The sequence below is a fragment of the Etheostoma spectabile genome, chromosome 12, assembly GCF_008692095.1.
Source record: "Etheostoma spectabile isolate EspeVRDwgs_2016 chromosome 12, UIUC_Espe_1.0, whole genome shotgun sequence".
In the NCBI taxonomy this organism is placed as follows: Eukaryota; Metazoa; Chordata; class Actinopteri; order Perciformes; family Percidae; genus Etheostoma; species Etheostoma spectabile.
Window position 1 is genome coordinate 30,776,701 of NC_045744.1, and position 13,154 is coordinate 30,789,854.

A 13,154-nucleotide genomic window follows, 5' to 3' on the forward strand; every position below is an offset into this window, starting at 1 on the left:
ACCTTATTTTCTGTGATAAACATGTATTCCTGACTCAATTCAGAAAATTATTCTGGATTTTACCCCTTATGTTTTTTTCCATAGTGGATTTTTAACATGAATTTTAACCTTGATGTATCACACTTCCATTTTTAATTGTGAGTAGTAGAGACTGATTGCATTCCCTAAACATATAAGTTATCTCAATTGTTTGGAATTGAGCTAAAGACGATATTTGTTAATAGATTGTGAAGTAAATTTTTTTTTCATAATTGTTTTTAAAACCCCATATAAGTCACGGGTCAATTTGATCCGAGGGACACAAGAGGGTCTCAAAAGTGAAGTCAATACAAGGGTTAAAGATTTTCATTACAAGAGAAGTGAGGACCAATGAAATAAAAAATATATGTTTTGTTTCTGAGGAAATATAAAGTAATACAAATCTTAAAAGGTTAGTCAATCTTTTATTATGCACTATTGTAATCATTTGTACTTGACTCTTGTTTGCTAACTCTTGATCGTTGATGTGAAAGATTTCCTTTAACTGTCATGCACTATATGTTTTTTCTTCTTTTTTTGTTTGTTGTCCATTCTAAAATGTGAAAAAGCACACACTCCAAGTCCCACAATACCTTGCGTGTGAGATGAGCCGCGCGGGGCTGGGAGTGGTTGATTGCTGTAACGTGACCATGATACTTCCGGCTTTGTAAGCGGCTGCTTTTTCTCTCCCGGGGCTACATATACAACGGCCGAGGCTCGACCCGGGGAAAGTAGCCCGAAAGCCCGAACGCATCCAGCCAGACGCGCTGTAACCCCGCTAAACAGATATCACGGTACGTTCAGAGGCTCCACGAGCTTTAATGTTGCTTTTATCAACTTTGACCTGATAACGTATGTTTAAATTGAGCAGAATGTGCGTCGTAACGCCGTCTGTGTGGTAAGCAAAGGTTAGAACTGATAACGTTAACTTAGACTGGGCAGGCAGGGACAGACTACTCACTCTTCTTGGACTTGGACTTCTGTCTTGGTTAGTTGGAAGCTCGTTTCAATTAAACAGACGCATTATGGAGTGAGTCCGAAAACAAGTCGTTGTCTTAGTGTATCGCTGTGTTGATAACTTTAACTGGTTAAAGCCTGTGGGTGGCTTACTTTTAAAGGAAAGTTTCTGAACTAGGTTAATCTATTAAAGGCTAGTCTAGGCTAACGCTAAACAACAGTGGTAAACTGGGGCAAAAATTAAGCCCTGGCACGCTAGCTACACCAGCCCACATTACCACGCCCATGCAGCCCCACCCACGGACACGTGCATTCACTAATTACCTTTGTGTACAGATGATGAAATAAATAAGCATACCTTTATGTAACAGATTTTTTTTTTTTTTTTTTTTTTTTTTTTTTTTATTGCATTTTCAGTGTTATAACAAACACTTGTCAATGTATTAACGCAGAACACAGAGAACGAAAAACAAAACAAAACACAAACATAAAACCTACATGACAGCTCTTACATGACAGATGTACATATGCCATCGTGCGAAAGGTGGTGAATCAGTCTTGTGAAGCACATACTGTTCAGGCCCATAGCAAGCCTCTTAATAGTGTGGAGGAGAGGTCCAGTCCAATATAGTCCAAAAATGGGCGCCATACTCTGTAAAACTGGTCTTCACTGTGATGCATGACATTAGTTAAATGTTCCAGAGGAATCAGTTCAAAAATGATTTTACGCCAACCACAGACAGAAGGGACTTTGTCACGACCCACTGCAAAAGAATATTTTTTCTAGCTGCAAAGGTTAAGATATTGTACAGCCTTTGGTGGCTGCTGTTTCAGACAGGCACATGGCAGACCCAGAATCAAGGACGTGGGGGCCATGTCTAAATTAACATGAAAAATGTTCACCATTTCACTATATTTCAGCCCAGTATCTTTGAAGTTTGTGACAAGACCAGAGACAGTGAGTTAGAGTTCCACATCAATTTTGCACTTGAGACGAGAGGGGAAAGGGAGCGGTTTAAAGAGCTCCTACGGTGAGGGAGTAATTTAGTCTATTAAGATCTTAAATTGTATTTCCCTTGTCCGAGTACAAATTGATATCCCTTTTGCAAGAGCCCAGATAGTATCCCATTTGTCCTCCTCATGGTTACAGACAATTCCCTCTCCCACACCCCTGACCCCCCACCTCAGCAGCTGAAACTCCGTTCAGTGTATGGTAAGGGAGCTCATAGATGCTTTCACTTGGTTGATTAAACAGAATTTTCTCAACAGCAGATGTTTCAGGGTGGTCAATAAGGCTTGTGCTGTGAGTAATATAATGCCTTATTTGTAAAACGATAGAATCCGTTTGGAGAGCTTGGTGAATGTTTGCAAGTTGTTCCAATGACATTAGCTTATGATCTACAAATAGGCGCTAGGGACTTTATGTTCTTATTAGACCTTGCTGAAAACCTGGTCCGAGGAACCTGGGGGAAAAGCAGGATTATTTATTATTGGGGTAAGAATGGATGTGAGATTTGATCTTCTCTCAAGTCGTCGGGTATCCGCCATGCTTTAGAGTATTAATTGTTTGGTTTACCAGAGGTTTTGATTTCTTAAAATTATTAAAAAACAACAAGTCACTTATTCTGCAGTGATAGTTGCTGTCTCAATGTCCATCAAATCGAGGTTTACCCGTGACCCATTTTGTACAAATCCAAATGGGCACCAAGCTGGTAGATTTTAATATTAGGTAGATCTAGGCCGCCCTTGAGCTTGTAGTTGTAAACAGCCTCTTAAACCTGGTCTGCGCTTGCTCCAAATGAAAGCGCTGAGCCAACCATCTATATCACTTCAACACCCGCTTAGAAAACAACACAGGAATCATTTGGATAGGTAACAATAACCTAGGCAGGACATTCATTTTGATCAGAGCAATACGCCCCAAGAAGGAAATGGGAAGCGACATCCATCGCTCTAGGTCCTGTTTCATTCTACAAAATAGTGGGGGAAAGTTGGCTTTATATAATTGATCAAAGGATGGGGTGATGAAGATTCCTAGGTACACAAACCCATTGGGAGACCATTTAAAAGAAAGGAGTGTAGTAAGTGGTATCATTGGAGAGGTGGCCTAGTGGCATTGCCTCAGATTTAGTCAGGTTAATCTTATAACCTGAAAAACGACTAAATCGCCAATTAAATCAAGAAGACTTGGTACGGATGTTTCAGGGTCAGTTAGAAGGATTAGAACATCGTCCGCATATAAGGTTATTTTGTGACACATGTCCAGTCTCCAAACCACATCGAGGTGTCGTCCTAATGGCCTCTGCAAGCGGCTCTATAGCCAGACAAATAAGAAGGTGAAAAGGGCACCCTGCATCACCCCCTGTGAGTATTAAAGTATTCAGACTTGAGTCCATTAGTTAAAACTGCTGCCTGTGGTTCAGTATATATAATCCTAATCCTTTTATAAAATCTTCCCCAACCCAAATTTGCCCAGTGTATACAGTAGGAAGACCATTCAATCGTTCGAAAGCCTTCTCTGCATCTAGGGAGAGCACAGACCATTACACTACTGCCTAAAGCTATGATAGCATTCAACAAACGTCTTACATTAGAAGCTGAGTTCCGCCCCTTTACAAAACCTGTCTGGTCTTCTTTACCAATGCCGGCAAGAATTTTTCAGCCACGAGTGGCCAGGATCTTAGACAGTAGCTTCCTGTCTACATTTAGAAGAGCTATGGGCCTATAGGATCCGCATAAATCAGAAGGCTTCCCCTTTTCTCAATTAAAAGATATATTGGCCTCCTTCAATGTCTGTGGGATACTCCTGAAGTAAAGGAGTGGTTGAACATGTCAAGAAAGAGGATCTGTTAGAATATCTTGAAATGTTTGTAAATTCAGAACAGAATCCTTCAGAGCCTGGTGATTTCCATTTTGTAATGCTTTATAGCTTCAATCACTTCAGTTTTAGTTATGGGGCTATTGAGGGCAGTCTATGTTCCTCTGACAGATGTGGCAAGTCAATTTGAGCAAAGAAATTTCCATGAGCTGCCCTGCTCCGTTCTTGATCAGAAGAGTAGAGGTTCTCATAAATCTTAAACGATATTTATAATTTATTTTCGTATACCTTGTGGCCCATCTTTGTCTGTAATTGCAGCAATAATTGGGATTCTGCACGTTTTTTCACATAAATCCAGGCATTTGCCTCTTTGTCTCCATGTTCATAAAACCTCTGTCTGGCGTATTTGATTTTCTTCTCTGCTTCCCTGGTAAGAAGGCAAATCAAAGCTGCTCTAATTGTTGTGATGTCTGCCACGTGGTGATGATGGAGAGGTTATATATACTTTTTCTTTATCAGCCAATTCATTCTCTAAAGATTTTTGTTTCTCCTGTCTTCGGCGGTCTTTGTTGCAGAGTACGAAATAATTAGCCCTCTGGCATAGGCTTTGCATGTTCCCACAAACTGAGGCATTGCTGGCAGATGGGGCATTCATTTCAAAAAAAACATTTAGTTCACTGAAAAAGCTGAGGTGAATTTCTCGTCCTTAAGAAAGTGTTGTTAAATCTCCAGTGGCGAGAGCATACAACGCTGTTTTAGGATTAAGTTCCAAAATTACTCTTGCATGGTCAGAGATAATATACTGGTTATGTCGCATGATAAGACTGACTGCAAGGCGGTGTTTGGGAGAAGAAAGTAATCAATCCTGGTTTGACACTTATGTGGGAGAAAAAAATGTGTATTGTTTACCCGAGGGATGGATGCATCTCCAAGCATCTATAAGGCCAAGCCCTCACACAGAGCGCGGAGCGCCTTGGCCTGAGGAGGGGGGACGTCTATTTCGGAAATTTGTCAATGAGTGGATTTATATCAAATTAAATCACCGGCAACGATAACAGTGGAACTAGAGAGAATGGAGCTAGGTCCAGAAACATTTTGGTTAGAAAATTAACTGGAGTGGGCAGGTGGAATACACATTCATCATTACAATACTCTGACCTTGCAAAGTTCCCTTGATTTCCATAGCGACCCTCGGCCTTAACGCATTCAGAACTATAAGAGGTAGATTCTTCTATCATACTGCTACACCCTGCTTCTTGATGTGAAAGATGGAGAAGAACCTTGGCCGAATGGCCCTTGTTGAACTTTAAATGCTCTATATCTCGAGATGCGTCTCTTGAACATAGCAACATCTATATCATCTCCTCCTTATGCATGTAATTATTTTTCATCCGCTTAATAGGGCTGTGGACCCCCGTACATTCCAGGTGCATACCGTAATTTATTCATCATCAATATTATGGATCCAGACAAAACATATTAAGACATGTGAACCACCATACACTGGTAAGAGCTGAGTAAATAAACAAAGAGAAAGAAGAAAGCGATACACATATCTGTACAACAACCTTTAACAAACAACAGTGGGCAACACCCTCTAAACCATGTAGGGAAAACTCTCCCCCCTCCTGCCGGAAACCGGCAGGTGCAACAAGCGCTCACCGCGCGCCTCCTCATAGACGGAAACACACTAAGTCCGCTAAGCACACAGCAGAGCAGAATCGAGCATTACTTTCACATAGTTATTATCGTAACAGAGAAGAGGTCGACTGATATATCACACCGTTTCATAAGGCACTGTCCGGATGCGTGCTGGGAAAAATAGAATCGCTGTTTCCAGGTTTTAGGCAGCGATTCCACGTAAATTGCGGATGCCTCCGGTGTGTAAATCTCTTCACTGCGCCGTTGACAGACAGCTTCAGAATAGCTGGATAAGAAGGGCATAGTCCCATTCTTCCTCCTAGGGAGACTTCCCTCGTCAAAACCTTGCGTTTCTTGGCCACCGCCACCGAATATCATTGAAAAGGAAACTTTAATCGGCCGCTGGGGAATTCGGCTCCAAGCGGAGCGCCGAGCCGCCCCATCACGCGTTGTTTATCTGCGAAGTTGTGCAGTTTCATGATGATGGTGTCTGGCGCTTGGTTAGGGCCGGCCTCGGTGCTAGGGAACGTAGGCGCGGTCGACCTTAATTTTCCCGGATTTTGTTGGTAGGTCGAGATGGGAGGGGAGCCACTTCTCCATGAATGTGACCAGGTCTTTGCCCTCCGTGCCCTCGGGTAGTCCGACAGTCAAGATAACCCCGCGGCTGCGGTTCTCCATCCCAATATGATCTGCCATATCGGATGTTTGTTTCTCAAGTTTCGCCACTTAGCCTCAGCGTGTCAATCGTGTCTTCCACGCTTGAGATCCGTGTCTCAGTCTCCCGACGCGCGTCGCCAGGGCCTGCATCTGAGATGATTGTTCGCGTATAGCGGCGAGCACAGTGTTGACTTTGGCGTCTATTGACTTTGTGATGTTATCCGTTATCTTGCTCAAAGCCATAAGGATATTTGGGTCGACGTCACTCTCATATTCTGCGACTTCAGCAGCGGCATTTGTTTCGTTAGTATTTTCGGGTTCTACAGCAGTAGGCCCCGCAGCGTCGCTGGGTTGATCCTCCGAAACAGTATTTCTTTTAGATTTGACACGAGGCATTTTCAAAAAGTAGTCAGCCAGGCTCATTATAGAGCTACTCCCGCTCACATTTATAACGTTTTTACCAGGTGAACACGTGTTTTAGACGGATATTTCAGCTGAATCCACAGGTGCCGAGCAAACGTGGTGCTCACACTACGACGCCATCTTGTCCCCCATATGAACAGATTTAAAAAAAAAATGTAATATGAGTAACTGGCAAACAAGGCATCCTTTTTAAAGAGCACACATTTATAAGAAATTGACACATACTGCCTATTTATGCCGTTTGTAGGCTGTTATTCTCCGCAGTATGTTGTTCATTGTTGTCACTGTCAGTCTGTTCGTTTTTCTCTCTCTGTTGAAACTATACATATTCTGTCTGGTTCTCTTTTAACTCTCTAGCTTCTCTCCATGAAAATTTCAAGGGTACAGACTTCAATTCCTGCATTCTGATAAATTTTAGGCACCAAATTTATGGTAAAAAAAAATGTCTATAAGTATGGCAAGGAAATCACACAATTCTGGTGGCAGGTAACAATTGAAAATACAAATATAATGGAATATCATTATATCCAGTAGTCCAGTAAGGGGGCTTTCACATCTGGGACATGGCAGTATACGTCACACTTGACCCCAAAGTCCAGTTGTTTAAATAGCATAAACGGGCTTATGTTAACTTTTTTTTCCCCCCAAGGAGCGCATTTGCTCCCAAGTTGAAAAAATTTAGGATAGGCTTCTACTTTTACGCTAAATTGTACAATACACAATCATGTAAAGGATAGAAAACGTACGTGGAATGCTTTCTACATTTAATTGATCAAACATCAGTGACGTTGAATATAGCCAGTGTATATACAGTGTAATGGACCACCACAGTTCATGCATGACATGTGAACTGCAGATTAATTGCATTTTAACTACATGGTGTAAATCTGGGGCACAGCAGAAAGATGAGCAAAACTACGCTGCTTGTTCAGGTTTTCATTAAAACCAACTGTACCAAAACTACAGTTTACACACAACTATTTTTTATTTTTTTTAAGATTATTGTTAGGGGATTTTCATTTCATTGACAGTGGATAGACATGAAAGGGGAAGAGAGATGATGACCGCAGCAAAGGGCCGCTGCATGACTCTTACTGGACCGAATTAGACTACTATTTAACGGGAGAGACAGCATTCGGAAACTCGGCGAAGCTCATTTCCCGTCAGCTTCAGCGTCTCCCAAAGTAAACTCTGATTGGGTCGGTTGGCCCATCTTGGGAACCAAGCCGCTTTTCCAACTGGCCAAATGCTAATATTTATTGTTATTAATGATATAATTATTATTATAACCATAGTGAAATGTGCAAGCAATTAAAAACCCATCTATGCGCGGTGCCTTTTAAAGAAACATTTTATTTGTATATTCAAAATATGACCGGCCACATTTAAAAAAATAATAATAAATAAATAATTTTAGATGCCATTTTATGCCAGTGCATAACTTCTGGGACTATATATTTAATGAGCAGTGTTGGGCAAGTTACTTTTAAAGTAACTAGTTTAGTTGTACTTTTTGGAAGACGTAACAATACTCAGTTACAAATTATAAAAGTAACTAGTTACTTCGGAAGTACTAATGCTTTTTTAATTAAAGTTTTAAATGCTCAAATGTGACCCCACCTCTGCCCCCTTTAATGGAACTTAAAATACATGTGCATGTACAATTATTTACGGTAAATCTGAATATTATATTGACATGGACACTTAATAAACATACAAAAAGTTTATGCACTGTTTGCGTCGAGCTGGTGTGTGATTGAGCAAAGGACAAGTGAGAAAGTGACAGCGATTTAGCTTCGGAGCGAGTAGCCACTCTAGAGTCATTAGTCCCATGTTTTCTGACCACGATGACCCCCCCCCCCCCCGATTTCATAACTCCATACCTGTCTCTCGTTGACTGACCTGCTTGTGTTGTTTGTTGTGTCTGACTGTGCGTGCTTATGAACACCTGCCCAACTCTACCTCTGATTGGCTTACCATGAGATTTTCCTCAACCTCAGCCAATCGTCAGCATTTATGCGCTTGTCTCGTGTACTGCCTACTAACCAAGGAAGGGGGAAAAAAAAGTCTTTGCCTCTCGGCTCAAAGATCTTGGTCTGATGAAAACAGCAACTTCAATTATAGTAACGCGCCACATTTTTCATCAGTAACGGCGCTATTAAGATGGGAAGAGTAATCAATTAGATTATTCGTTACTGAAAAAAGTAACGTCGTTATCCCATCACTGTTAACGAGTATTAAATATGTCCCACTAAGTTGAGGTTTTGTTTTTATATCACGTTTCAAATCTTGAATTATTTCTACTTGACAATAAATATTTGACTACATTGTAATTTTTTTACAGTAAAAGATTGTGTGTTTGTAATCATTTCATTTAATGTCCATAAACAGATGGCTTTATATGAATGCACAATCTGTCGGCCACGTGACAAGATTTTGTATTGGAAAAGTTCAATCAAGTGTGAGTGACGTTTGGTTGCATGCTAGTAAACAGCCTGTGTGGATCGCATTGGCAGAAGTGTAATCTGGGAAACCATGGATATTAGCCGAAATGTAGTCTGGACTAGACTCCATCTAAAGATGGACAACGCTTCTCCTTGTTTCCTCCCGGATATGGGCACACTCATGTAATTTTGGAGCCAGAGTCTGCGCAGTAGTTAGTGATGGGGCTGTGAAGCCGCGGTAACAAAGTCCCACCCATTCACCTGCCTGACCAATCACAGAGCCATCCCAGCTGTCAATCATGCAGTAATGAGGTTTCAGCCATCAAAAAACTAATAAAAATTGAACTGATCAGAAAAATGAACACTTGAACAAACCGCGTGATCAGAACTACTTAAAATGACAGAAAACATCTTTGGCAAAAATGTATTTTGGGATTGTTAGGTCTTTGGGAATGATAAGAGTGTGTTCTGGATCAACTCTATCTGTAAAGTGTCCTTATATGATTTGACACTATAAATAAAATTTGAATTAAAATATTCAGATAGCTGACTACGTAAAGCTGCACTAACACTTTGCAGATTATGGGCGTCACTACGTCTGCTCTGAAGGATCTGACTTGTAGACTATCTGTTCCCTATCCACCAGCTCCCTAGCTGTCTGGAAGTTTCAGCATTTCCACTTCCTAATTTCCCACATGGCTGCTGGTGTCAAAAGGTCCAATATAAACTTTAATGAGCTTGCTTTTAATTTATGGAAGTTGACTTTTACATGCTGTACTAAATCTGTAGTCTGTCTCTCCAGCCATCATCTTGTTTGACTAAACTTTATTGGAATTTTCGCTGGAACAACTAGGGGTTCCTTTTGTCGTGGCTGATAAGTTGATTTGTACAATGTGAATACATTGAAAGCGTGCAGAAAGATAAGGCACAATGTCTGCACAGCTTTTGGTAGCAAACCCACAGCCGTCAACTAGTGGTAGGAATCACCAGAGGGCTCACGATACGATATCATGATGCTTTTGTTACGATATTATTGAAATTTTAAAACATTTTGCAATTTATTACCTATTTCCCAAATTTTTTCACGCCTACGTCAACTAATTTTACTTTGAGTGTTGCTAAATTCTGATTATAGCACAGAAACATGTGACATCATGTTTTTCCAACCGAGCTGCCCACCTCAGACCACAATAAAAAACACACAGACAAATCTCCATGTGAAATAATGTATTCATGTAGGACCCCATCATTCACAATAGGAAGCTTCATGTTTATGTGGAGAAAAGCCTCGGAATGAAAAGCCTGGACAATTTTAAAGATTGATCAATAACAAAAATAGTCAAACAAATATATTGAAATTTATGACGAGTTCACTATGTATTTTTTCTTTCTGACTTCTCTGTGTATTTTTTTTTCTCCCTTTTGTAGTTCCATCATGAATTTCTTCCTGGAAACGATCCAAGTCCTCCTGCTGTCCCTCTGGTACAATGTGGAATCTTTCATCCACATCTTTGTGCCCATGAAGAAGAAGAACATCACTGGTGAGGTGGTGCTGATCACGGGGGCAGGTAGCGGGATCGGGCGCCTCATGGCTAAGGAGTTTGCGGCTCGGGACACTGTACTGGTGCTCTGGGATATTAACCAGGATGGGATGAAGGAAACGGCTAGACTGGCTAAGCAGAGTGGAGCCAGCAGAGTCCACTACTATCTGTGTGACTGCAGCGACAAGAACGAGGTTTACAGAGTGGCTGACCAGGTACGGTTCCTTGAAAATCTGAACATGGCACCAGTGACCCTATTTACTTTATCTTTTCTCCAAGTACCATCCACACCTTGCTGTACTAGTCTGTAGTTTATTGCAACCTGTTGTTGTTGTTGGAGTATGCCAGCTGCCAAAAAAGTCATTTTGGCCATCATTTGGTATAGGTTAGAATAACATTGTACTTGTGTCAAGTCTGATAAATCCACTTGTTATTTAGTAATTATAAGTGCTGTCAGTGAAACGCGTTATTAATGTGTCAAGTTTTTTATCGCAAGATTAACGTTCTTTTTGGCCTGGAAAACTTTTGTAGTTTTTTCACATGCTGTTGCAACAAATGGTTACGTTAGAAAAACTACAACACCACCCGGATCTAGCTAGACCGGAAACAAAACGGGCACGGCGCACACACTTGTTTGGGCTTGCGAGCCGGCCAAAGAGTAGTAATGTTAGGTTTTGAGTGGATGGCGAGCGCGAGATGCCGAAATGGATGCCAATAAGATTCTGAATGTTTACATTTAAAAATTTGCCAAATGGTTCCATTGACGAGACCAAAGTGATCTGTGTGTTTTGCTGTTGTGAACTGAGCTATCATCACAGCACGTCCAGTCTGAAGTACAACTTGATGGCCAAGCACACAGCCGATGCCAATTCACCCTTTTATTGATGCACAGTGTTACACTGTGTGAGATTATTTGCTCCAAGTATGAATGACTGCTCCAAGAGAGAATGTTACGTGTGAAATTAAACACCACAGTAGGCTATATGTTTTCAATAAACATTTGCACAAAGCAAGCCAATCCACTTTTCCATGTTGATAAGAGTATTAAAATGAAAAAAAAAAAAAATAATGGGACAAAAAGAAATCAAGACATTTAGAATAGATAAAAATGTGTGATTAATTGCAAGTTAACCATGACGTTAATGTGATTTTTAAATATTTTAATCGTTTCACAATCCATTTTTGGTAAAACTGCTCTGTGCTGGCTGTGCCTTTGTTTTCCTCCGGGGAGAGCGGTAGGAACAGCTACGCTCTATTGCCAGTATGTAAATTGCCTGGAAGACCAAGCGTTATCAGCACTACCCATCCCTAAGGGGTTTTAATCGTTCCATTGTACTGCCTTCAGAATCATGTATTGGATTACATTTAAATCCTACAAATATTCTGACATGCGTACAAGGTGCCACCTGCTCATCAGATAAACTCGCACACATGCACACTCTGTGTGTTTTAAACTATATAACACACACACACAAATATAATAAGTTTTTTTTTAAAACACAAGATAAAGCTGTTTTCACGCACAGGCAATTCACTTGTTGTTCCTCGCCTTAAAAGTTTAATTTTAACTTAGGCTGGAAACATAACATGCGTAACTAATGTATGTGGAGCGGATGTTCCAAAACTACAATTTCACTATGATCAATAAAACTTGCAACACCTGCCACGAGAGAAGCGCGTAGGGGTATGTATTTCTCTCCGAGATCTGCTCTACAAGCGTAAAATAGGACAGTCTTCTATTTATATTTTTCACGCAGAAGTGTCATTTCTTTTAAATTAAACTATCAATATACAGGGAAAGACTTAATGAGTGTATTGGCATTTTAAATTTCGAGAGTTTCTGTTTTTTATTTCTTGATTGCCCCACCTATGTCCTCTGTGTCGGCTCTAAAAACTGAAGAAACAACAATTCCAGAGCAAAAGCTTTCCGTCTTGCCTGTGACTCACAATCTTACACTGTGTGTGTGCTGCACTCCTCCCCGCTAAATGTTTTGGGGGAGAGTCTTTTATAAAATTGAAATCATTCATTCTTCAAACACAGGAATATGAAACAGTGCAGCTGGTCAGTACCTGGCGGCAGTTTTATCTGCTAAAGAGCGTGGTGATTTAAAAACAAGGGTTGCCACAAGTAAAAATGTGTCTTTTATAAATGGGGAAACCCTATAAAAGTCTTTTATACATCAGTCTATCCTGTTGTTAAACCAAAATCAGTGGGCCACCAGTTAAAACATGGAGGACATCATGAAACATGTTTCTTTGTCATGGCTGTCAATGTGTTTTCATCATGGCTGTTGATGTGCTTTCATCTTTTGTATTTCATTTATAATTATTGTCTAACTTATGTTATGTTTTTTCATTTGCTGATGCTGATATTTAGACAGCTGGGTGGCCCATAAATAATGTCAATGTCATGTTTTTTTTGATAAAATACAACTATTTAATAATAACAAATGAGACACATAATTGCTTAACTTAAATTAACATGTATTTAACACTGCTGTTGTCTGCTTTAACTCTGTTTAGTCTGTTAAATTGTAGGCTGTAACTCGCAGCATAGTTTTGAAAAGGGGAAAAGGACATTTTCAAAAGTTTGAGTGGACGCTACCTAAAAAGCTTTACAGTTACAATTGCTTACCATCCCACCATCATCCTAAA

General features: G+C 40.4%; 1 protein-coding gene across 4 annotated transcripts in view; it reads left to right on the plus strand.

The window, feature by feature from the left end:
• The first annotated feature begins 647 nt into the window (after positions 1-647).
• Positions 648-13,154, plus strand: part of LOC116699139 (epidermal retinol dehydrogenase 2) — a 97,159-nt gene continuing 84,652 nt past the window's right edge. For 3 of the 4 annotated variants that reach the window (XR_004334377.1, XM_032531554.1, XM_032531552.1), the window contains exons 1-2: positions 648-812; positions 10,387-10,714. Coding sequence is in view for 3 of the 4 variants with exons in the window: in XM_032531554.1 (XP_032387445.1) it covers positions 10,394-10,714 (321 nt within the window). In the remaining variant the exon portion in view is untranslated. Of the gene's footprint in view, positions 813-939; positions 1,007-10,386; positions 10,715-13,154 lie in introns of those variants that run through there. The other variant, XM_032531553.1, reaches the window with a different exon arrangement.